Here is a 26,824-nt window from a genome sequence, read left to right on the forward strand (position 1 = left end):
AATAAGCTTTTTTTTTTTTTTTTTTTTTGGTGCTGGGGATTGAACTCAGGGCCTTGTGCATGCAAGACAAGCACTCTACCAACTGAGCCATATCCCCAGCCCTATTTTCTTTTTCTTTTTAATATTTATTTCTTAGTTGTAGTTGGACACAATACCTTTATTTTACTTATTTTTATGTGTTAGTGAGGCTGAAACCTAGGACCTCGAAAATGCTAGGCAAGCACTCTGCAGCTGAGCCATAACCCCAGCCCCCTATTTTCTTTTTTTATTGAGGTATAACTTATTTCTTCTTTTTTCCTTTGAGGTGTAACTTATAAACCATAAAAAACATAAACCTTATAGGAAAAGCTTGATAAATTTTTTTAAAATGCATAAACCCAAGTAATCATCAGTTAGCTTTTTTAAAAATATTTATTTTTTAGTTATAGATGGACACAGTATCTTTATTTTTATGTGGTGCTGAGGATCAAACCCAGTGCCTCACACATGGTAGGTGAACGCTCTACCCTTGAGCCACAACCCCAGCCCATCAGTTAGCTTTTTAGTGTATCATTATTAAACATGAAGGAGCCGAGTCCAGGATTACTAGATGACTAAAGTAAAGTCTCCAACTTGAAAAACAGACTGAAACAGAAAAAAAAGAACTTGGAGAAATAGAGTGTATGCAAGAAAAAGAAAAACATTTTAAAATAAACATATCAAACAACAAGATATTACACATATGTAACAAAAACAGGATATTAGAGAATAAGAAAGGTCAAGGCATAATTAGTCCGAAAATTAACATTATGACAGCTGAAATAATCAACTGAATTTCCCAGAAAGATCAAAAAGAGAAGATAAAACAACCTTGGGTTCACTCTCACTTTTACCTAATGGGAACTTCAGGAAAAAAGAGAGGAAAAAAAAAGAGTATAAAGGAAATTATGCAGGAACTAATATAAGAAAATTTCACAGAACTAAAGGACACGTGTACCTATGTAAGGACCTTCTGGATTTGAAATGCAAAATAAAACAAACAAATGGTATCACAGTAAAATTTCAAAATCCCAAGGATACAGTAAAAGTAAAGACCCTAAAAATTTCTAGAAAGGGACACAAAACTGATCATAAACACTGGCTCAAAAATGAAGACAGAATCAGATTTTACAAAAGCCACTCTGGAATTTGGAGGATTATGATGTAATACTTCAAAACACCAATGACATTTAATCTATAATCCTATATATCAAGTCAAGCTATCTATATACCAAGTTCAGGTATCAGAAAAGAAAAAATCATACATTTAAGAATTTAAGGTTTGGGGATGTGGCTTAAGCGGTAGCGCGCTGCCTGGCATGCATGCGGCCCGGGTTCGATCCTCAGCGCTACATACAAACAAAGATGTTGTGTCGGCCGATAACAAAAAAATAAATAATAAAATTCTCTCTCTCTTAAAAAAAAAAAAAAAAGAATTTAAAAATCTAAAAAAATTCATTTTAGGGGCTGGGGTTGTGGCTCAGCGGGGTAGAATGCTCGACTAGCACGTGCAAGGCCCTGGGTTCGATCCTCAGCACCACATAAAAATAAATAAATAAAACAAAGGTACTGTGTCCAACTACAACAAAAATTAAATATTAAAAAATAATTCATTATATTATTAGGGACATGTCTGCACAGGCTAGGCAATTTACCATGTCCATAGACAATATTGTGAGACACTGCTTTATTAATCTTCCTCTGCCCAAAGACAAAGCATAGGAATAAAATTTCTAGACTCATTTGCCAAACAATAGAATCCAAATTTACATAGTCTTGGGAATTATAGATACATTTAAGAATTAGCATGCAGCTAGCATACAGAAGGAATTATGGTCACTAATTAGCATGCAAGGCTTTGAAATTAATATTATTTCCAAAAGAGATAACATTAAACTTCAGAAATTCAAATATATATGCTCCTGGACTTACAACTGAAGTACATCCTGATAAAAAAAAACCTAGGTTAGGTTGAAAAACTTTTGTTTTGGTATTGGGGATTTAACCCAGGGCCTAGCCTTCCTTGGGAGTGTTCTACTGAGCTATATACTTAGCCATTTTTAAAAATTTTTTAAATTTATTTTATTTTTTTAGTTATAGCTGCACAATATCTTTATTTTGTGTATTTATTTTTATGTGGTGCTGAGGATGGAACCCGGTCTCACACATTCTTTGCGAGCACTCTACTGCTGAGTCACAACCCCAGCCCTCCTTAGCTCTTTTTATTTTATTTTTGAGATAGGTTCTTCCTAAGTTGCTAAGGTTGGCTTTGAATTTGTGATCCTCCTGCCTTGGCCTTAGAAGTAGCTAAGATTACAGGTGTTACTGCTACACCTGGCCTGGTCATGTTTAATGTAGGCTAGGTCAAGCTATGATGTTCTGTGGGTTAGCTGTATTAAATACATTTCAACTTAAAATATTTTCAGGCTGGGCATGATGGTGCATGCCTGTAACCCCAGCAACTCGGGAGGCTGGGGCAGAAGGATCACAAGTTCAAGGCCAGCAATTATAAAGAATAAAAGTAACAATAAATGTTGCCGAGAATATGGGGGGAAAGGTACACTCATGCACCGCTTGTGGGACTGCTGATTGGTGCAACCACTTTGGAAAGCAGTATGGAGATTCTTTAGAAAACTTGGAATGGAACCATCATTTGATCCAGTTATCCCATTCCTTGGTGCATACCCAAAGGACTTAAAATCGGCATGTTACAGTGATGCAGCCACATCAATGTTCATAGCAGTTCAATTCACAATAGCCAAGTCACGGAACCAACCGTAGTGTCCTTCAACAGATGATTGAATTTAAAAAATGTGGTATATATACACAATGGAATATTACTCAGCCAAAAAGAAGAATGAAATGGCATTTACCAGTAAATGGATGGAACTGGAGAACATCATGCTGAGTGAAATAAGCCAATCCCCAAAAAACAAAGGCTAATGTTCTCTCTGATATGTGGATGCTTATCTACAACAAGGGAGGGTGGGGAGGGAAAGAATAGAAGTTCATTGGACTAGATAAAGGAGAATGAAGGGAAGGGAGGAGGATGGGAATAGGGAAGACAGTAGAACTAATTGGACGTAGCTTTCCTATTCTTATATATTAATACAGGACTAGGATAATCCCAAATCATGTACAACCACAAGAATAGGATCCTAATTAGAATAAGTTATACTCCATGTATGTATAATATGCCAAAATACAGCTACTGTCATGTATATCTCAAAAGAACAACAAAAAAATAGTTCGAGGCCAGCTTCACCAGCTCAGTGAGGCCCTAAACAACTTAGTGAGATCCTGACTCAAAAAAAAAAAAGGACTTAGGATATGGCTCAGTGGTTAGGCAACACTGAATTTAGCTCTCGATACTAAAACAAACAAACAACTACATAAATAAATAAATTGGATTGTGGATTTAGCTCTGTGGTTAAAGCGCCTCCAGGTTCAATTCCCAATACCAAAACAAAAGTTTTTCAACCTAACCTAGGTTTTTATTTATCAGGATGTACTTCAGTTGTAAGTCCAGGAGCATATATATTTGAATTTCTGAAGTTTAATGTTATCTCTTTTGGAAATAATATTAATTTCAAAGCCTTGCATGCTAATTAGTGACCAGAATTCCTTCTGTATGCCAGCTGCATGCTAATTCTTAAATGTAAGTAGGGTCTGAGTGAATGGCAAACGGGGAGAGTGTGCCCCGTTTCAAGATGATAGGGCTCCTGGGAGCAGCAGACCTGGTGTGTAGCCAGTATTGTGGTGCGCGTCACCGGTGAGCGGGGCCTGGCTTGAGGAAAAGTGGGGAAGTGACTAGACACAAGAGAAGGCCCTTGGCACTCAGGATTGGAGACCCGCCCAGTCTGGGAGGAGAAGTTGCTGCACAGTGATTGGTTCCTGCGTATTGAGAGGAGAAGCTTGGCCCAGTGGGCACAGCTCCACCTACTGGAAGAGAAGTTAATCAAACTCTAAGACTGCATTTATTAAAATTTTTTTTTATTTGGGTTTTTTTTTATTTTCATTTTTTTTATTTTTTAATTTTTTAAATATTTTTATTATTTTTTTTTAATTTTAATTTTTTTATTACTTTTTAAAATTTTTTTTCTTTTTTTATTTTCTATTTTTTGTTCTGTCTTTTCATTTCTTTTCAATTTCCTTATTCCCCCTTCCTTGAATTCTACCTGCTTACTCTCATTCTCTTTAGTGACTTCATCCCTTCCCTTCTAATACCTTTCCTCCCACGCATCATATAAATTTATAGGAGTAAACAGTAACTCAGCAGTCAAACAGAACAAGAAATAACATGAGCAGCATGAAAAAGCAAGGAAGAAAAGGAGTACAAACAATGCAGGACAGCCTAAATATTCAGGAGGATCTAGAGGCATCAGAAAAATGGGCAAATAAAGAACTCAAGGAATACCTTAGACAGATGGAATGGAATCTTAAAGAAGATATGAGACAGCAAATTCAAACAGTGAAAGAAGACATTGAAAAGGAATTACATGAACAGATGAAAGAAGGAAATAAGCATCTTTATCAGGAGATAGAGATTATAAACAAAATCAAACAATAATTCTAGAAATGAAGGAAACTATAAACCAAACTAAAAACTCAAATGAGAGTATCACTAACAGAGTGGAGCAAGTAGAAGCCAGAACATCAGATAATGAAGACAAAATATATCATCTTGAAAAGAGTCTAGCCAACTCAGAAAGGCTGGTAAAAAAACACGAGAAAAACATCCAAGAGATATGGGATAACATAAAAAAAAACAAACTTAAGAGTCATCAGGATAGAGGAAAGTATAGAGGTTCAAACCAAGGGAATGAGCAACCTGCTGAATGAAATAATTATAGAAAACTTTCCAGAAATAAAAAAGGAAACGGATATACAAATTGTCGATGCGTACAGGACACCGAGCATACAAAATCACAGTAGACCAACGCCAAAACACATTGATATGAAGATATCCAATATACAGAACAAAGACAAAATATTAAAAGCTACAAGAGAAAGGAGGCAGATTACATTCAGGGGTAAACCAATAAGGTTAACAACGGATTTTTCATCACAGACGCTGAAAGCGAGAAGATCCTGGAACAACGTATTTCAAACACTGAAAGACAATAGATGCCAACCAAGAATTTTGTATCCAGCAAAATTAAGCTTCAGGTACGACAACGAAATAAAAATCTTTCATGATAAACAAAAGTTAAAAGAATTTGCAGCCAGAAAACCAGTACTGCAAAGCATCTTAAGCAAAACACTACACAAGGAAGAAATGAAAAACAATAACCAAAACCAACAATGGGAAGTACCTCAGTAAAGACAGAAGGCGGGGGAAAGCTAATCATGGAGAAACAAACTAAATTAAAAAAAAAAAAAAAGATAAATAATCAAACATGGCTGGAAGTACAAACCATATATCAATAGTAACTCTAAACGTTAATGGCTTAAACTCTCCAATAAAGCGACATAGGCTGGTAACATGGATTAAAAAAACAAATCCAACAATATGCTGCCTCCAGGAGACACATCTGATTGGAAAAGACATACACAGGCTGAAGGTGAAAGGTTGGGAAAAAATATACCACACACACGGTCCTCGTAAGCAAGCAGGGGTGGCCATCCTCATATCGAATAAAATCAACTTCAAGACTAAGTTAATCAAAAGGGATAAGGAAGGACATTATATACTGTTAAAAGGAACCATTCATCAACAAGACATAACAATTATCAATATTTATGCACCAAATAAGGGTGCTGCGACGTTCATAAAACAAACTCTCCTCAAGTTCAAGAATCAAATGGACCACAACACAATAATTATGGGTGACTTCAACACACCTCTCTCACCATTGGACAGATACTCCAAACAAAAGTTAAATAAAGAAACTATAGAACTCAATATCACAATCAATAACCTAGACTTAACTGACATACATAGAATATATCAACCATCATCAAGTGGATATACTTTTTTCTAAATAGCACATGGATCCTTCTCAACAATAGACCATATATTATGCCATAAGGCAACCCTCAGTAAATATAAAAGGGTTGAGATAATACCATGCATTTGTATCCAGAAGAAGAACTTAAATTATGCATTTTATCGGATCATAATGGAATAAAACTGGAAATCAATGAAAAAAGAAGGAAGGAAAAATCCTACATCACATGGAAAATGAACAATATGTTACTGAATGATCAATGGGTTACAGAAGACATAAAGGAGAAAATCAAAAAATTCGTAGAGATAAATGAAAATACAGACACAACATATCGGAATCTATGGGACACAATGAAAGCAGTTTTAAGAGGGAAATTCATCGCCTGGAGGTCACTCCTCAAAAAAAGTAAAAACCAACCAAAAAATGAGCTCACATTTCATCTCAAAGCCCTAGAAATGGAAGAGAAAAACAACAGCAAATGTAGCAGAAGGCAAAAAATAATTAAAATCAGAGCGGAAATCAACGAAATTGAAACAAAAGAAACTATTTTTTTTTAATATTTATTTAGTTGTAGATGAACACACAGTATCTTTATTTATTTCATGGGGTGCTAAGGATTGAACCCAGTGCCTCACACATGCAAGGCAAGTGCTTTACCACTGAGCTACAGCCCCAGCCCCCAAAAGAAACTATTAAAAAAACTGACAAAACTAAAAGTTGGTTCTTCGAAAAATAAATAAGATCGACAGACCCTTAGCCATGCTAACGAAGAGAAGAAGAGAGAGAACTCAAATTACTAACATACGAGATGAAAAAGGCAATATCACAACAGATGCTACAGAAATACAGAAGACAATTAGAAATTATTTTGAAAACCTATATTCCAATAAAATAGAAGATAGTGAAGACATCGATAAATTTCTTAAGTCATATGATTTGCCCAGACTGAGTCAGGAGGATACACACAAATTGAACAGATGAATATCAATGGGTGAAATAGAAGAAGCAATCAAAAAACTACCAACCAAGAAAAGACCAAGACCGGATGGGTATACAGCGGAGTTTTACAAAACCTTTAAAGAAGAATTAATACCAATACTTTTCAAGTTATTTCAGGAAATAGAAAAAGAGGGAGCTCTTCCAAATTCATTCTATGAGGCCAACATCACCCTGATTCCAAAACCAGACAAAGACACCTCAAAGAAAGAAAACTACAGACCAATATCTCTAATGAACCTAGATGCAGAAATCCTCAATAAAATTCTGGCGAATCGAATACAAAAACACATCAAAAAAATTGTGCACCATGATCAAGTAGGATTCATCCCTGGGATGCAAGGATGGTTCAATATACGGAAATCAATGAATGTTATTCACCACATTAATAGACTCAAAGATAAGAACCATATGATCATCTCGATAGATGCAGAAAAAGCATTCGACAAAGTACAGCCTCCCTTTATGTTCAAAACAGTAGAAAAACTAGGGATAACAGGAACTTACCTCAACATTGTAAAAGCTATCTATGCTAAGCCTCAGGCTAGCATCATTCTGAATGGAGAAAAATTGAAGGCATTCCCTCTAAAATCTAGAACAAGACAGGGATGCCCTCTATCACCACTTCTATTCAATATAGTCCTCGAAACACTGGCCAGAGCAATTAGACAGACGAAAGAAATTAAAGGCATAAAAATAGGAAAAGAAGAACTTAAATTATCACTATTTGCTAATAACATGATTCTATACCTAGCAGACCCAAAAGGGTCTACAAAGAAACTACTAGAATTAATAAATGAATTCAGCAAAGTGGCAGGATATAAAATCAACACACATAAATCAAAGGCATTCCTGTATATCAGCGACAAAACTTCTGAAACGGAAATGTGGAAAAACACCCCATTCACAATATCCTAAAAAAAATAAAATACTTGGGAATCAACCTAACAAAAGAGGTGAAAGATTTATACATGAAAACTACAGAACCCTAAAGAGAGAAAAAGAAGAAGATCTTAGAAGATGGAAAAATATACCCTGTTCATGGATAGGCAGAACTAACATCATCAAAATGGTGATATTACCAAAAGTTCTCTATAGGTTTAATGCAATGCCAATCAAAATATCAATGGCATTTCTCGTAGAAATAGATAAAGCAATCATGAAATTCATATGAAAAAAACAAAAGACCCAGAATAGCAAAAGCAACTCTAAGCAGGAAGTGTGAATCAGGCAGCATAGCGATACCAGATTTCAAACTATACTACAGAGCAATAGTAACAAAAACAGCATGGTACTGGTACCAAAACAGGCGGGTGGACCAATGGTACAGAATAGAGGACACAGAGACTAATCCACAAAGTTACAACTATCTTATATTTGATCAAGGGGCTAAAAGCATGCAATGGAGGAAGGATAGCATCTTCAATAAATGGTGCTGGGAAAACTGGAAATCCATATGCAACAAAATGAAACTGAATCCCCTTCTCTCGCCATGCACAAAAGTTAACTCAAAATGGATCAAAGAGCTTGATATCAAATCAGAGACTCTGCGCCTGATAGAAGAAAAAGTTGGCTCCGATCTACATATTGTGGGGTCGGGCTCCAAATTCCTTAATAGGACACCCATAGCACAAGAGTTAATAACAAGAATCAACAAATGGGACTTACTTAAACTAAAAAGTTTTTTCTCAGCAAAAGAAACAATAAGAGAGGTAAATAGGGAGCCTACATCATGGGAACAAATTTTTACTCCTCACACTTCAGATAGAGCCCTAATATCCAGAGTATACAAAGAACTCAAAAAATTAAACAATAAGATAACAAATAACCCAATCAACAAATGGGCCAAGGACCTGAACAGACACTTCTCAGAGGAGGACATACAATCAATCAACAAGTACATGAAAAAATGCTCACCATCTCTAGCAGTCAGAGAAATACAAATCAAAACAACCCTAAGATACCATCTCACTCCAGTAAGATTGGCAGTTATATGAAGTCAAACATCAACAAGTGTTGGCGAAGATGTGGGGAAAAAGGTACTCTTGTACACTGCTGATGGCACTGCAAATTGGTGCGGCCAATTTGGAAAGCAGTATGGAGATGCCTGGGAAAGCTGGGAATGGAACCACCATTTGACCCAGCTATTGCCCTTCTCAGACTATTCCCTGAAGACCTTAAAAGAGCGTACTACAGGGATACTGCCACATTGATGTTCATAGCAGCACAATTCACAATAGCTAGACTGTGGAACCAACCCAGATGCCTTTCAATAGATGAATGGATAAAAAAAAAAGTGGCATTTATACACAATGGAGTATTACTCTGCACTAAAAAATGACAAAACCATGGAATTTGCAGGGAAATGGATGGCATTAGAGCAGATTATGCTAAGTGAAGCTAGCCAATCCCTAAAAAACAAATGCCAAATGTCTTCTTTGATATAATGAGAGCAACTAAGAACAGAGCAGGGAGGAAGAGCAGGAGGAAAAGATTAACATTAAACAGAGACATGAGGTGGGAGGGAAAGGGAGAGAAAAGGGAAATTGCATGGAAATGGAAGGAGACCCTCATTGTTATACAAAATTACATATAAGAGGTTGTGAGGGGAATGGGGAAAAAAAACAAGGAGAGAAATGAATTCCAGTAGATGGGGTAGAGAGAGAAGATGGGAGGGGAGGGGAGGGGGGATAGTAGAGGATAGGAAAGGTAGCAGAATACAACAGTTACTAATATGGCTTTATGTAAAAATGTGGATGTGTAACCGATGTGATTCTGCAATCTGTATACAGGGTAAAAATGGAGTTCATAACCCACTTGAATCTAATGTATGAAATATGATATGTCAAGAGCTTTGTATTGTTTTGAACAACCAATTAAAAAAAAGGAAAAAAAATAAAAAGAAATAACAACTGCACATTGGAGGCATCCTCCTCAAAAAATCCAGGTCTTTATCTAGGCCCTATTGCTGTCCACCCACAACAGTATTTTCCTAGTCACAGATTTTCACAATGATCTTTATTTCTCCTTATTCTCTGCCCCTGATCCCATCACCAGATCATGCCACCTACTGTTCTCCCACCTGTTCCTCTACCTCTCTTTCTGTACTTTTCATTTGCCACTTGACAGTCTGGCTTATGTCAGTCGTCTTAATTTTCCTCCTTATAATGAAGACTCTTCCCCTTCATACCCCATTGCAGCATAATAAGGTCTCAAAACTCTTCAGATCAAAGCCACAGCCACCATTTACTGGCTTAAAGTTCTGGATGGTGGGTAGAGTTCAATGGCAGTGGCTGCTCTCTACAACAACATGAATTGGACAGTGGGTGGGTGAAACCTGGGGCAGCTGGACTTGGCTCTGTGGGAATTAAGCTGCTGATAATGCTTCTGGCCTTTCTGCTAGGGTGTAACTGAACCTTCTGGGACCACATTGGCCTCTCTCTTCCCATGCTGTGTCCTCCAGGGCCTCTGTTTGGCTGCTCTTTCTCTTTCACTCTCCAGGAAGTTTACATAGTAGCTCAGGATTTCAGAAGGGCAAGAATGGAAACTGCAATGTCTCTCATGGCCCAATTTGTCACTTTTGCCTCATCTTTATCAAACCAATTCATAAACCTAGCCCAGGTTCAAGGGGAGAGGACACCGACTCCACTTCCTGATGGAAAGAGTAACAAAACAGCTTTGCAAGAGGGCATGTAGAATGAGAGGGCTTTTGTGTGATCATTGAAAGATAAAATCATATGTGTTTCAATATGAATGGAATCTACTTAAAAATAGAATGACCTGCTTAATAAAAGGTGAACTTCCCATCTATGAGCATTTTCAAGGATGAATTGGGAGGAATAGAGATAGGATCTAATTCAAATTTAATGTCTACCATCCTAATAGTATTGCAAATTTGTAAGAAAGAGAAAGAGAAATCAATAAATCAAGAAATGTACGGATTAAAAAAAAAAGAGAGAGAGAACCTGCCTAGGATGAGGGTTCCATCCCCAGCACCACACAGAAAAAGTCTAAAAACAGAAAAAGATATCTGTTCTATAGATATTAAAATAATAATATCCTTATACAAAGGTCTTATTAAAGAGTTAATATTTAGGTGAATGTCCACAGGCATATCTTCTTTCACAAAAATCAGTCATCAAACTGGTGATTACCTTACATAGCAAGGTCAAAAAAATAACTTAAGATACTTATCACATACAATTTCAAGCTATGGTAACCAGTCTCTAATAGAATGTAAAGACAAAAGCAGTGCCCAGAAAAAAAAGCTAGCTGTAAACACCTAATTTAAAAAAAGAAAATAAAGAGGCTGGGCAATGTAGCTCAGTGGTAGAGCACTTGCCTAGCGTGCACAAAACCCTGGGCTCAATCCTCAACTACACACACACACACAGGATCTCAAATCAATCAGTTAATGTTACTCCATAAAAGAACAAACTAGTGGTGTCACGCACCTGTGATACCCGTGCCTTGGGAGGCTGAGGTGGGAGTATTAAAAAAATTAAGACAAGCCTGGGAAATTTAGAAAGACTGCTTCAAAAATAAATTTAAAACAAAACAAAACAAAATGCCAGGGATATAGCTCAGTGGTACAGCACCACTGGGTTTAATCCCAGTACCAAAAATAATAATAGTAATAATAATACACATTAATAGAATCAAAGAGGAAAAGCAAGTGCTCATTTCAATTAAAGAAAAAAAAGGTTTAAGCCAGGCACAATTACACCTGTAATTCCAGCAGTTTAGGAGGCTGACTGCAAGTGCAAAGCCAGCCTCAGTAACAAAGCAAGGCCCTAAGCAACTTAGTGAAACCTTGTCTCAAAATAAAAAATTAAGGCCTACAGATGTGCCTAAATCGTTTGTATTAGAGGTTCCACCTCTAATACAAAAAAAATTGTTATACAAAATTACATATAAGAGGTTGTGAGGGGAATGGGAAAAATATAAGGAGAGAAATGAATTACAGTAGATGGGGTAGAGAGAGAAGATGGGAGGGGAGGGGAGGGGGATAGTAGAGGATAGGAAAGGTAGCAGAATACAACAGTTATTATTATGGCATTATGTAAAAATGTGGATGTGTAACTGATGTGATTCTGCAATCTTTGTAATGTTTTGAATAACCAATAAAAAAAAAATTTAAAAAAAAATTGACAAAATCCAACACAGAGCATTTACAAAAACCCATAGCAAGGGCTGGGGCTGTAGTGTAGTGGTCAAGCACTTGCCTAGCATATGTGAGGCACTGAGTTCAATTCTCAGCGCCACACACATAAATAAATAAATAAATAAAAGTATAAAAAATACAATAACATTAAAAAAAAACACAAAGTTGTTCTCTCTGCTTGAGTTTTACTTTACTTTCTCCTATGATAAAGTTCTCTTGCATAGCAATAAATAAATAAATAAAATTTAAAACACGTATAGCTAACATCATATTCAATGGTAAAAGAATAAAACAGGGCTGAAGATATGGCTCAAGTGGTAGCACGCTTGCCTGGCATGTGCGGGGTGCTGGGTTCGATTCTCAGCACCACATAAAAATAAAAAAAAATAAAGATATGTCCACTGAAAACTAAAAAAATAAATAATAACAAAATGTTTCTTAAAAAAAAAAAAAGAATAAAACATTTTCCCTATACAAAAAGTAGAAACAATGCAAATGTTCATCAACAAATGAGTGAACAAACAAATTTTGGTACATCAATACAACAGAATATCATTCAACCATAAAAAGAATGCTACAGGATGAATGAACCTGTAAAATATTATGCTAAATTAAAGAAGTCACACAGAAAAAGTTAACATGTTATAATTATAGGAAATATCCAGAACAGGTAATCCATACAAACATAAAGCAGATTAGTGGTTGCTAGAGAATAGGAGGAGAGGGTAATGGGGTATAAGTGTTTAATGGGCTGAGGGGTTTTCTTTTGAGGTGATAAAACTGTTTTAGAACTAGATAGAGGTACTAAGTAGCTGCACCACCCTGTGAATATACTAAACATTACTGAGCCGGGCATGGTAGTGCCCGTATTTAACCCCAATGGTTAAAGATACAGGAGGATCCAAAGTTCAAAGCCAACCTCAGCAACAGAAGGCACTCAGCAACTCAGTGAGACCCTGTCTCTAAATAAAATACAAAATATGGCTGGGGATGTGGCTTAGTAGTCAAGTGCCCCTGAGTTCAATCTCCAATACCCCAAAAAAAGGTTACTAAATTGTACATTTTAAAATAATCAATCTTAAAATCACGAATCTATACACTTTAAAATCATCAACTTTGGGCTGGGGATGTGGCTCAAGCGGTAGCACTCTCATGCGTGTGGCCTGAGTTCGATCCTCAGCACCACATACAAACAAAGATGTTGAGTCCGCGGAAAACTAAAAAATAAATATTAAAAAAAAAAAAAATCATCAATTTTGGGCTGGGGTTGTGGCTCAGTGCTACAGCACTCACTTATCATGTATGAGGCACTGGGTTTGATCCTCAGGATCACATAAAAATAAAATATAGTGTCCACCTAAAACTAAAAAATACATATTTAAAAAAAAAGGTCAGGGGTTGTGGCTCAGTGTTTGAGCGCTTGTCTAGTATGTGTGAGGCACTAGGTTTGATCCCTAGCACCACATAAAAATAAACAAATAAAGGTGTATGTATGTATGTGTGTGTATATATGTATGTGTATATATATATATATATTTTATATATAGTATTAATATATATAAATGTCCATCTACAACTAAAAAAATTTTTTTAATTAACTTTAAAATAATGAATTTGCCCTGAATATTATTTTTAAAAATCTAAGTAGAAAACCCAGAAAGCAACAAACTTCAGTTATAAATGCCCCAGATGTTTTTGTTTTCTAAAATGTTTTACTCTCTAAAAATGACACTTTACCTTTTCAATGTGCCTCTTGTTTTCTCACAAATTTTTGTGTTTTCTTAAACTTCTACTAACAACATCAAAACATAAGTGTTGTTTTACTCTCTGGAAATTATGTTTTACCTTTTCACCCTGTGCCTCTTGTTGTTTTTTCCTTACAAGTTTTTGTCTTTTCTCATTCTTCTCTTCTTCTTCTAAAACATCAAAATCATAAACGTGCTTTTTAATTCCCAAGTATCAATAAGTCACATGGCACAGTCTGTAGATTTTAACATTTTTGAAGAGACAAGTAGCCTTTGAAAAACAGATTATATTTTTTCAAGTAATGAAAATGAAGTACATGCAAACAGTTGGAAATATAGAAATCTGCACATAAAATCGTAAAGGCTCTGTTCTGAAACAATTCTCCACTATGTATTATTGTATGTAAAAGTTTCTGCTAAAGAGGCTTCCAGAATATTTTCATGAGTTTTCTTCTTCAGGTCCCAATAGGGTTTCAGCAGCTCTGAGGCACAGCATGGAAACCCATTACTGCAATGTGAAGTGTGGAATGCTGCACTTCAGGCATGAAGTGTCATTTGTTGCCGTTAAACATGACAGTAAAAGTCCCTAAAGGTATGTGTGCTTGTCAGCTCTTAAAATGACTGATCCAATATTAGGTTACTATCCACTGAAAGAGAAGAAAAAATATTTTTGCTCCTCTCTTTTTTTTTTCTTCTGGTACTAGGGATTGAATCCAGGGGCACTCTACCTCTGAGCTACATCCCCAGTGCTTTTAATTTTTATTTTGAGACAAAGTCTTGTTAAATTGCCTGGATAGCCTTGAACTTGCAATTTTCCTGCCTCACCCTCCTGAGTCGCTGGAATTACAGGCATGTGCCACTACTCCCAACTCCCTTTTAAGTATGTAGCTTGATTCTTTTGTTTGTCTTTTCTTTTTTGTTCTTTTTTTGCAGTACTGGGAATTAAACCCAGGGCCTCAACACATGCAAGGCAAGCACTCTACCACTTAGGAATCTCAGATGGGAGCATCTTAAGTTCGAGTCCAGCCTGGGAAATTAGTGAGACTCTCAAAATCTATAAATAAATAAATTTTTAAAATCCAAATGAGTCATTTTAAGTTTAAGAAGCCAAATAACTTCCAAAAGGGGTGGGGGGAATTATGATTGGGAAACCCTGAAACATCTATGTTGTCACTTATGTTTGGATTGAAAAGGATTACCAAATGGATGTTTGGTAGCGGGAATTGAACCCAGAAGTCCTTAAGCACTGAGCCACATCTCCAGCACTTTTTACATTTTATTTAGAGACAGGCTCTTACCAAGTTGCTCCAGGCTTCACTAAATTGCTGACACTGGTTTTAAACTTTTGATCTTCTGCCTCAGCCTCCCAAGCCCCTGGGATTATAGGTATACACCACTCCTAGATTTTTTCATGAATAATGCAAAAGCACTGCTCATTTTCTTATTTATTTACATTTAAATAAACAACTTTTTAAATAATGTACCAAATTCATTACTGGTGACCTTTTTCCTAATTGCATATAAAATGTAGCTCAGTAGTAGAGCACTTACCTAGCATGTGCAAGGCCCTGGGTTCAATTCCCAGTACCACCCCCCAAAAGATAAAATATAAAAAAAAAAAAATTTAAGATTCATCTGTTCTAAGGCCAAGTACAATACTGGAGTGTTTTTTGGGGGGAGGAGGTGTGAGGATGGCCTTAGGCCTGAGTCTAAGCAACTCCATTTTAAAAACTGTGGTTTGAAACCTGCAGTCTCACCAGGCACACCCACAGAGCTCTCCAGTAAGGCCTCAAACAAGTTACTTCCCCTCACCCTGATAAACAGAGTGAAGCCCCTGGAAGGCTGTCCTTGCCTGATAAGAGGGAAAGGCAAGAAGATCAGGGTAGAGACCACCAGACCAGATGTTTCTGACCCCAGGGTAAATGATGTCACTGAGAAATCCGGTGATAGCTAATAAGGATTTAAAGGGGGGGTCAAAAACCCCTAGGATTCAATATAAATGATAGAGCAAATGAACAGGGATTCAGCCAATCTAAACAAGGATATACTCGAGCTGGAGAACCTGATGAGGACCTGACATTCCCATCAGTTGTCATGGCTCCTGATCCTCTGCGTGCGTGATCCTCACTGCTCTCAAACTCTACCACCTGTCTGGACCTTGGTGAGAGCTGCAACTTCTCCCCAGACCCTCTCCTCAACCAGTGGTCCACTCCACGCCAGAAAAAGCTGGCCATGGTTCCGGACCTGATCACTGCGGTCTGAGTGAGTGTGCATCTACTGGACATAAAGCTTAAGGCATAAGACTTCTGATCTGACATTTGAACTTAGCCTGCAAAGGGAATGTCTGTCATTAGCCTGTAATGATTAAGTGTGTTTTGCAGTGCTTAGAATTAATCTAGAATTGTTTGCTGTGAATTAATTAATCTCTAAGTGTTTGCTGCCAATTGATAAAAGTGCCTAGCATTAAGTACTGTCGTTTTCTTGATTAAGAACCTATAGAGTGAAATTGTATTGAGTAATTTGAATGAATAAAGCATTGAAGAGAGCAGAAGCACATGGACATTCTTTATTTCTCCCCTCGACTACATACATCACAATTTTGCCTCCTCGAGACAGCGGGGTACTGGGGATTGAACTCAGGGGCACTCAACCACTGAGCCACATCCCCAGCGATTTTTTGAATTTTATTTAGAGACAAGGTCTCATTGAGTTGCTTAGTGCCTGTTGCTGAGGCTGGCTTTGAACTCTAGATCCTTCTGCCTCAGCCTCCTGAGCCACTGAGATTATGGGCATACACCACCATGCCCGGCACAATATGGTTTTAAAAGGCTTCTATAGAAAATCATGAATTCTTAAAATGTGGTAAGTAAATATACACAATGGAATACTGAGCCTTAAAGAAGAATGAAATTATGGCATTTGCAGGTAAATGGAGGGAGCTAGAGACTACCGTGCTAAACGAAATAAGCCAATCTCAAAAAACCAAAGGCCAAATGTTTTCTCTGACATACAGATTCTGATCCATAATGGAGGAGGGGGTGGGGCAAAAGGTGGCTAGGGAAGAATGTGTGGGGGTGGGAAGCATGGTGAAATGAGAGGGACATTATTACCCTATGTACATGTATGATTGTACAAACGGTGTGACTCCATGACAGCGAAAGGAGAAGTTGTGCTCCATTTGTGTACGATAAGTTGAAATGTCTTCTGCTGTCATGTATAACTAATTAGAACAAATTTCTTTAAAAAATCATAAACTCTCGGGCTGGGATTGTGGCTCAGTGGTAGAGCACTCATCTCACACATGCGAGACCCTGGGTTTAATCCTCAGAACCACATACAAAAATAAGTAAGTGAAATAAAGGTGTTGTGTCCAACTACAACTAAAATATATAAATAAATATTTTTAAAAGAATCATAAACTCTCACCTGCCCAAACAGAAACAAAAATAGAATGAGCATGATTTCCGAGGCACCCAACTATATACAGGACTTAGGTGCCTGAAGAAAAACTGCTGTAATTGCAATAAAAAATTAGGATGAAAGGGTGTTAGAGATTAATGGCATATACACCTACTCATTGTATAATATTTTACAAATTGTATGTATCAAATAGTTAAGTAACACAAATGCACAATTTAAAATTAGAGAATTTAGAATGTAATAAACTTAAAAATGATAGAGCTTCAAAAATATATATAAGGAAAATGTAGTTTTTCATTAAAATGTTGGAATTTATAATCCATTCAAAATAATCATCAAGGTCATGTGCCATGGCATACACCTGTAATCTCACCAACTCAGGAGGCCAAGCTTCAGTAACTCAGCAAAATCCCCAGCAACTTAGTGAGACGCTCTCTCAAATAAAAAACAAAAAAATAATAACAAAACAAAATAATCGTCAATATAGTTATACATTAATCAAATTAATGGCAAACTGGCTCTTATTGTGTAATGAATAAGTAAAGAAAGTTGAATAGAAAAGTTTAAAGGGTAGCATAAATAAACTTACCTTTCAGATAAGCTGGGGAAGATTTAAATGAGTTAATCAATGAGGTAGCCATGGAAATAATTAAAGTAAGGAGAGCAAGCAGCAAGAAAACTCGGCCACACAGCATGATGAGATCTTTAATTCCTTTTAAAGAAACAAAAATTAAAATTAAACACACTTTTCTTGGTAAGAATAACAGATGATTATTTGTATAAAAATAAAATTAAGTTATGCAACTATCTTAGGATTTCTTCCAAATATTCTCCTTTGGACACTAAAATTCATCATGGTTGTCATTACCAGAATAAGTTTTCAGAAACTAGTTCTAGATAAACGTCTTCTGGTATAATGATGGTGATCAGCTATATTATAAATATCATAATAATCAATAATGTATAAGTCGTGCTTTTCTTTCTACCCAGAGAAGAGGAAAAATTAGTTTACATAATTGGAAATCAAACTGTGAGAGTATCATTTCATCAAATTCTAATTTTATTAAATATAGTTATTGTTTTAGGACACAGTGTCACACACATGTAATCCCAGCAGCGCAGGAGGATAAGGCAGGAAGGTTGCAAATTCAAGGCCATCCTCAGCAATTTAGAAAGGCCCTATTTAACTTAGCAAGACCATTTCAAAATAAAAATAAAAAGGGGGGGCTGGGGCTTTAGCTCAGTGGTAAAGCACTTGCCTCGAATGTGTGAGGCACTAGGTTGGATCCTCAGCACCACATGAAAATAAATATACTTTATATTTATCTACAACTAAATAAATATTAATAAATAAATAAATAAGGGCTGGGGATATGGCTCAGTGGTTAAGCACCCCTGGGCTCAATCCTTGACACCAAAAAAAAAAAAAGTTACTTGGCAGAGATTTGAATGAACCATGATACCAAAATGATCAGGGCTCATAGTTTGTCTTAACTAAAGATTAAAGAAGGAATTACAAAAATGTATAGAATAGACTTAAATGTTTTATTTTTAACAGAAAACAGATATTATTCCTTCTTTTATAAACTGCAATTTAAAATTGTTTAGAGATCTTTTTTCTTTTCACATCACAGCTCCTCCAACTTTCGAGGGTAGTAGCTATTGATTCAGACGTTTGATGGAACACATAAATAAATCTGGGTTATCTCTGGCCATTACAAAAGCAATATAATACCTAGAGTACTATTACATAAAAAAATCATCTTGAGTTGTGGAATGTTTCATAATATGGAAGCAAAATGGGTATATCACATAGGAACATGAAAAAAAATAGATTTGTGTGTACTACTTTCAAGTTAAAAATGTTTAAATAAAGGTTTATTTGGTACCTAAACTCTAGAAACCAAAAGCAGGGCACTTTAAAAGATAATAAATTTGAGGAAGCAGTCTCAAAATATTTAGCTTAAGTACAAGTAAAATGTATTGGTAGGAAGTTGGGGATATAGCTCAGTGGTAGAGCATCCTAGGGTTCAATCCCCAGTACTGTAAAAGAAAATTTTAAAAAAGAATCCAAAGGAAACTACCAGTTCACAACAAAGGATTCTAGGAAAAAGTGTTAATTATGTTAGTCAAATAAAAATTTCAGGAACTATGAGCTCACCAGGAGCCCACTTGCAATTTCTGGAACTCTTAACCTAGCTTTATTAATTTAGACAATAAATTCTGAGAATACAAAAACAAATTAGATGTGGTTGCTACCCTCAAGAAGTATATTTCCCAGAGATCAGAGCTGGTGGGGGAACAGGTCTCCTTTGATAAGCTAAGCGGTGTCCTTCTCATTGACTAGTGACTTAAATATCAGGGTAAAGTAGAAAGATTCTAAAGGAGCCGGGCATGATAGCATATGCCTGTAATCCCAGTGACTCAGGAGGCCAAAGCAGAAGGATCTCAAGTTTGAGGCCAACCTCGGCAATTTTATAAGCTGCCTTAAAATAAAACACTAAAAGAACTCAGGACATGGCTCAGTAGTAAAACTAAATGCTGCAGGAATAGAGGAATGACTGCTGTAAAGGCAAGGAAGCAAGTGAATTTTGCAATAAAAGATGAGTGTAAATTTCACTTCTCTGCGTATCATCTGTGTAAAGGTCTTGATATCTTTCAATACAGCTTGAGTAAGGAGAGTCTTGTAAATTTTTTTAAAGTATTTTATTTCACTTCTTATTTCAAGCAACATTTTGGGCCCTGACTTCCAGAGGTGAGGAGAAAGTGTTGAAAAAGAATGGAGATATACAAGGATAATGAACTGAGTGTAAGAAGAGAGGCTGACATGTGAACTAATTATACCCAAAAAACAATTCCTGACTCTCCACACCCTTACAATTTTCCTTCCAGTTTTCTCTTCACCAACAGCACTACTAACAAAATTCAAATGTCTGGACCCATGTTCTGTAGCCCAGCATTGGCAGGAAAGAAATTAGGTTTATTCAAGGCCAGCCCTGAAGAAGATACAGGGGGTAACTCCTTCAATCTCTAACATGCTGGGCTCAGGAGGGTGAATGGTTGTTATGGTGAGATAAGGAAGCAGGGAGGCTACAGGCTGTGGGGGTCCTTCCTCAATAAGGGTCAAAGCCTTATCACAATGGATTTTTGACCTCTTGCAGTTAGTTACCAAGGAAGAGTGTTACAAAGACCATCAAAGTTCTCTGAATCTAAATAAAGTATTCAGGTGAGGCCTCTCCTCAGAATTTGGATTATTACAATAAGGCCTCTCCTTGGAGTTTAGAACTGCAGGTAAAAAAGGAAGTAATGCCAAAGGATTAGGAAGGGAAGGTGAAAGTAATCCTGCTAGGACAACTTTCAGAAGGGGCTGCCCTGTTACAAATCCCCTATGCAGGAGTCATGCTTGAATTCTTCCTTTCTCTCACTCCAAACATCAATCCATCAACAGAGTTGTTGATTCTACTTTGACAATATCCCAAATCTTTCCAAATCTGTTACCCTGGTTCAGACCATCATCACGACTTACATCATCACGAGATACACAAGGATAATTTGCCTCACTGCTTTCAACTATAGGCCTTTCAAAACATTCTCCACAGAGAGTCCACAATGACCTTTTCAAAATCTCTAAGAAGTCACTTATCTTCCCCGTCTCAGTTCCCTGGGGACTTATATGCTCATGGTTGTAGGGCCATCAATGAGATAACAGACAGCACTTAGTGACTGGCTTATCTTCGGGGTTGAACAAATATTTTTATCTTGAGACTCCCACCGCCAACCCCAGTCCTTGATCTTGCCACAGTGACCTTCATCTTTTTTCCTCCAATGTACCATACTCCTTTTGCCTGGAATATCCTCCCCCCTCCTTCCCCCGCCCCCGGCTTTTCATGGACATGGTTCTCCACCACATAAATAAAGCTCTACTTAAATTCCTAAGAAAGCTTTCATCCTATCAACCTGCTGGTGTCCTTCCCAGCACTCATCATAGTTTTGAGTATACAGTGCTCTGTCCCCTTAGGCCCCGCCTCTAGTCCCCTCCCTCCCCCACAAAACTTGGCCCCATCTGCAGGGAACCCGGTCCGGACTTGGAGTCGGCTCAGGCCGACGGAGCCAGGCGCGGGGCAGTCTGGGAATCGTAGTCACCGCCGCCCGGAGGCGCCGCTGCCAGGAGCCAGGTAATTCTACACAACATTCACGTGAAAATTTCCCAGCTGTGAGCGCCAAGCGAGGGAAGCCGACCTTACCTAAGTCCGGGATCCCACGCCGGAGCTCCAGACACAAAAGGGGGAGCGCAGAGAGCAGGAAAATGCCAACGACCCCTCGAGAAGCCATAGCGGCGGCCGCCCCGCGACCAGAAGCAGAGCCCGCCCCTTCCGGACGCGCCTTCTCAGGAGGGCGGAGTGGAGTCCTTCCTACCCAAGGAATTTGCTGGGGACTGGACCCCGAGGCTGGCTCGTTGGTCAGGCTGAGCTAAGCCCCTCTGGTTTTGAACTCATAGTTCTTGTCTCAGAAGAAATACAGATCAGCGCCCCATCACATGATGTCCAGGGTTCTTAGGGTGGTGGCCTTCTGGAGGCTGAGCAAGCTGTCGGTCTGTCTTGACTGTGTAGTCTAAAAAGAGCTCTTGAGAGTGAAATAAGATGAAGGGAAAGTACACGAGCAGTTGACCTTGTGAGGAAGTGGCCTGGCCCCTTAACTTTTGGTAGTAGGAGGTGATTGTGGACTTTCAGATCCTAGCTTACTAAGCAACTATCTCCCCAACAGTTCCTGCGGCTTCTTTTGAAGTGGGGCCTGGCACCAAATACCTGCCCATTCCCACACACCCTAATGCCTGATACTGTACACCTGCCACCCTTTACTCTCCTTTTCAGTTTTGCCTTCTGTGTTACTGTTAATGACTGAACCTGAGTCTCATTTTATGACCTCATTGCCATCCCATGACTCACCTCTGGTGCTACTCTGAACCTACAGCTCAGTTAGGCTATGGAGGTCCTCCCAAACAACAAGATTTCATATTCAAAATTCCCTCTTCCAGCCGGGCATGGGGTGAAGGGCTGTAATCCCAATGTGAGGCAAAAGGATAGCAAGTTCTAGGCCAGCCTGGACAATAGCGAAACCCTGTCTCAAATGAAATTTTTAAAGAGCTTTTAATTAGCTCACTTGTAGGGTGCCCCAGGTTTAATCCCACAACAACATAATTTCCCTTTTATGGCCAATTCATCAACCTCCCACTCACCTTTCTATTTGTTTTGTAGTACCCAGATTGAACCCAGGGATCCTCTACCTCTGAGCTATATCCCCAAACTTTTCAAAAGCTCATCTTGAGATAGGGTCTTGCTAAATATCCAAGGATGTCCTCAAATTTGTAACTTTACTGCCTTAGCCTTTGTAGTGGCTGGGATTACAGGCCTAGCCACCACACCTGGCTAGGAGCCAGGCGCGGGGCAGTCTGGGAATCATAGTCACCGCCTTTAGTTCAAGTAACATTGAATGCCATGCCTTGCCTAGTACTATATAACTCAAGGAAGTTCAAATATGTGAGTTATTGAATATGTCCTCAAGAAACAGCTTAGCTAGGTGTGGTGGTGCCCATCCCCAGTACTGCAAAAAAGAAAAACAAACACAGAAACTTGATTTGGTGGGAAATATATCCCTGTAAAGACATAAATACAATACAGTACCTGTGTGCTCTGACAGGTTATGTACTACAGAACCATATGCTGTATACTGGGGAAGCAGTTCATAAGCAGATATACCTAAAGTGTGCTTTAAAGGTTAGAAATTAGAAGTTAGGACTTTGGGCAGCAGGATCTTAAGAGAAAGTGTGGGATTTCAAATTTAGGAAACAGTGCAAATGAACCACCAGTAATTAAAATATTGTGCAGTTTAAGCAAGTACTCTACCACTGAGCAATACCCTCAACCCCCTGTTGCTGCAGTTTAAAGATTGAATAGAAGTGCTTAGAGGTAGGTTGGAGCAAGGATCACAAAAACTGCTTTGTGTGAGAGGGCCAGATTTTTTTTAAATATTTTTTTAGTTGTAGATGGACACAATACCTTTATTTATTTTTATGTGATGTTGAGGATCGAACCCAGTGCCTCACACACGCAAGGCGCATGCTCTACCACTAAGCCACAACCCCAGCCCCAAAACTACTTTGTGTATAGGCCAAGAACTTAGTCTGCAAAAAGGTGCAAAGTAGGGCTAGGGATGTGGCTCAGTGGTAGAACCCTTGCCTAGCATGCACAAGGCACTGGTTTTAGTCCCCTACAATGAAAAAAATGTATATATAGTAAGTTATGTAAGCAAAATCTGAAACTAATAAGGAATTACAACATGGCTTACCAAGAAACCATACTGACTCACTCAGATGTTCCCATTGCTGTCTGTTTCTATCCAATGTCCATTATGCATGAGGCCAGGGAAAGGGGTGAGTTCTACGGTTCTTACCAGCTTCATTTGGTATGATTTCCTCCTTCAGATATTTTTTTCTTCCTTGCTAACTTCCCTCTTCTATTGATGATGACACAGAATTTTTATCTGGACAAAAAGATGGAAGTTTACAACTACTCCAGATTTGCTTTGACTCTTACCATGTAACCACCACAACAAAAAGACTACCAGAGAACCTGATCAATACTTAAACTGAGTTTCTTAAGTGCAATTAAGGGAGAATGCTACTTTGATGTAATTTTGAATAGTATCTCAGAGGATAGGTAAAAAGTGTGTTTTGTTTTGTTTTTGTAAGGATTTAACCAAGGGGTGCTCTACCACTAAACTACATCCCAACCCTTTTTTTTATTATTTTATTTTAATTTTATTTGAGACAGTCTCCATAAATTGCTGAAGCCCCAACCCCATCTCTTTTTATTCTAAGACAGGGTCTGGCTAAATTGCTGAGACTGGCTTTAATTTTCAATCATCCTGCCTCAGTCTCCTCAGTCCCTGGGATCACAGTTGTGAGCCACCACACCTGCCTATCAGGTTTTTTTGTGGTATTGGGATTGAACCCAGGACCTCAAGCATGCTAGGCAAGTGCTCTATCACTGAGCTACATCCCTAGCCCCTCAGATATTTTCTCATAGAAAATTTGACTAACACCACCTCCCATTAGACCACCTCTCAGGACCACCATGCTAGGGATCAAGTTTCCAACACATGAACCTTTGGAGGAACACACTCAAGCCATATCAAAATCTTAGCATTTCTCAAAGCCTCCATCTTTTCCTCAATCTTATTTTTGAAGCATTTCAAAGTTGAAAACATTAGTACAATTTCCCCCAAATACTTCAGTATGCATATGTCACATGCATATGTATGGGAGGCTAAAGGTCACCTCTGCCCATCTTAGTTCTTAGTTGATATACCTATAATACAAGACAAACTAACAAGAGAAGTATGAAGTTTATTAGTGTGGATAGTATACTCAACTCTGGCTTATGCTGGGAATTTTATCACAGTATTTGTTTTTGTGGTGCTGGGAACTGACACTGTTTTTATAATTTATGTATTCCCTTTTTGACCATATATTAAGTTTCCTACAAAGAATGTGGGTTTTGTTGTTGTTGTTGTTGTTTTGTTTTGTTTTATTTGGTGGTGCTGGGGATGGGACTCATTCAAGTTAAGCACTCTACCAACTGAGCTATATCCCCAGCCCCATGTGTTTTCTTTTTTGAGGCAAGGTCTGGCTATGTTGCCCATGTTAGCCTCAACTTAGTGATTCTCCTGCTTTGGACTGTGCCCAGCTTATTTTCACTTGAAGGGACAAAGACCTGAGGCAACTTTTGCTTCCTTTGAAAAACTCACTAACATGACAACAAAATGATGTTAGTGAGTTTTTCAAACTCACTCAGGTATGGTGGCACACACCTGTAATTCCAGCAACTCTGTGGTTGAAGTAAGTTCTCATCATTCTTTTTAGAATGTGCATGGATTTTTTAAATCACCCAAAGACAATTCCTTAAACAATTTAATCGAATGTGCCTTCTGATCATACTGCAGAAGAAGGACCAAAAGTTTGAGGCCAGCCTCAGCTATTTAAGCAAGGCCCTAATCAACTTAACAAGATAAAATAAAATTTTAAAGAGGCTGGGATATGTAGCTCAGTGATAAAGCACCCCTGGGTTCAATCCCCAGTACCAAAAAAAGATGTTAAAAGGTCCAAGCCCACAAGAATACAAGGAAGAAGAGAACAGAAACTGAGGGCTGGGATTGTGGTTCAGTGATACAGCATTTGCCTAGCATGCATGGGGCACTGGGTTTGATCCCTGGCACCATATAAAAATAAAACAAAATAAAATAAAGGTATTGTGTCCATCTACAACTAAAAAAAATATTTAAAAAAAATAGAAACTAAAACTACAAAGGCAAAAAAAAAAAAAAAACTTGGAGGATAACATGGAAAAGTGGCAAAGACTTATCAGACTCATGAAAATAGAACCCAAATTAGCCATAGGTAAATGCTATACACTAAAATGATTACATGCAAAATCTTCAGAATACCAAGGAATTGGAAGCATCTCTGAAAATGAGTACAGGTAAAGAGGGAGCTAAACCAAAGACAAATAGTTAGAGAAAGTCCATTTAAAATGTAGTATCCCAGGGGGCTGGGAATGTGGCTCAAGGGATAGCGCGCTCGCCTGGCAGGCGTGAGGCCCGGGTTCAATCCTCAGCACCACATACAAACAAAGATGTTGTGTCCACCGAAAAACTAAAAAAAGTATTTTAAAAAATTCTCTCTCTCTCTTTAAAAAATAAAAATTAAAAAATTAAAAAGGGGGCTGCAGATGTGACTCAGTGGTTAGGTATCCCTGGGTTCAATCTCCAGAACAAAAAAAAAGAAAAAAGATACTCAAAAAAAATAAAATAAAATGCAGTATCCCAGAAACCCCTTAACTATTTCTGTAAGACTGCTTCTCCTGATCCTGAGAAAAGATCTGAGATTTATTGGAAAATGGAAAACAGAAGTCTCTATAAAGGAGACATTTAAAAGCCTGACTATATTTGGGTTTGCTCTTTCATAGTCCCCTATACTTCTCCTTTAGAGGACTTACCACAGTCTTTAATTTAAAGATGGACACAATACCTTTATTTTATTTATTTTTATGTGGTACTGAGGATCGAACCTATTGCCTTGACATGCTAGGCAAACACTCTACCACTGAGCTATAACCACAGCTCAGTAATCTTACATAACAATTATGCAGTTTTTACTTAAATATTGTTCTTCTCTACTACACTGTTAGGCTCATGAAGGCAGGGATATGTTTGTTCAGTTACTACTATATTTTTAGTACCTTATAGAGTCATTTGCAAAAAATAGTTAAGTAGACTGGCACAGTGGTGCACACCTGTAACCTCAGTGACTCAGGAGGCTGAGGCTGGAGGATTGTAAGTTGAAAGCCAGTTTCAGCAATTATGAAAGCCCTGTCTCAAAATAAAAAATTTTAAATGGGTTGGGGTTGGGGCTCAGTGGCTAAGCACTCCTGAGTTCAATCCCCAGTATAAAAAAAAAAAGTTATGCGGTAGAT

The 26,824-nt window shown here is 37.8% G+C and overlaps 1 protein-coding gene across 3 annotated transcripts in view; it reads right to left on the reverse strand.

Moving 5' to 3' along the window:
• The window catches only part of Ubxn8 (UBX domain protein 8), a 34,282-nt gene extending 12,656 nt beyond the window's left edge, over positions 1 to 21,626 (reverse strand). For all 3 annotated transcript variants that reach the window (XM_076852521.1, XM_076852519.1, XM_076852520.1), the window contains exons 1-3: positions 21,539 to 21,626; positions 17,884 to 18,006; positions 13,975 to 14,045 (exon numbers count right to left, since the gene is read on the reverse strand). In XM_076852521.1, the coding sequence (XP_076708636.1) occupies positions 13,975 to 14,045; positions 17,884 to 18,006; positions 21,539 to 21,626 (282 nt within the window). The remainder of the gene's footprint in view (positions 1 to 13,974; positions 14,046 to 17,883; positions 18,007 to 21,538) is intronic.
• Between the last annotated feature and the right edge of the window lie 5,198 nt (positions 21,627 to 26,824).

Source organism: Callospermophilus lateralis, chromosome 4, assembly GCF_048772815.1.
Source record: "Callospermophilus lateralis isolate mCalLat2 chromosome 4, mCalLat2.hap1, whole genome shotgun sequence".
Taxonomy (NCBI): Eukaryota; Metazoa; Chordata; class Mammalia; order Rodentia; family Sciuridae; genus Callospermophilus; species Callospermophilus lateralis.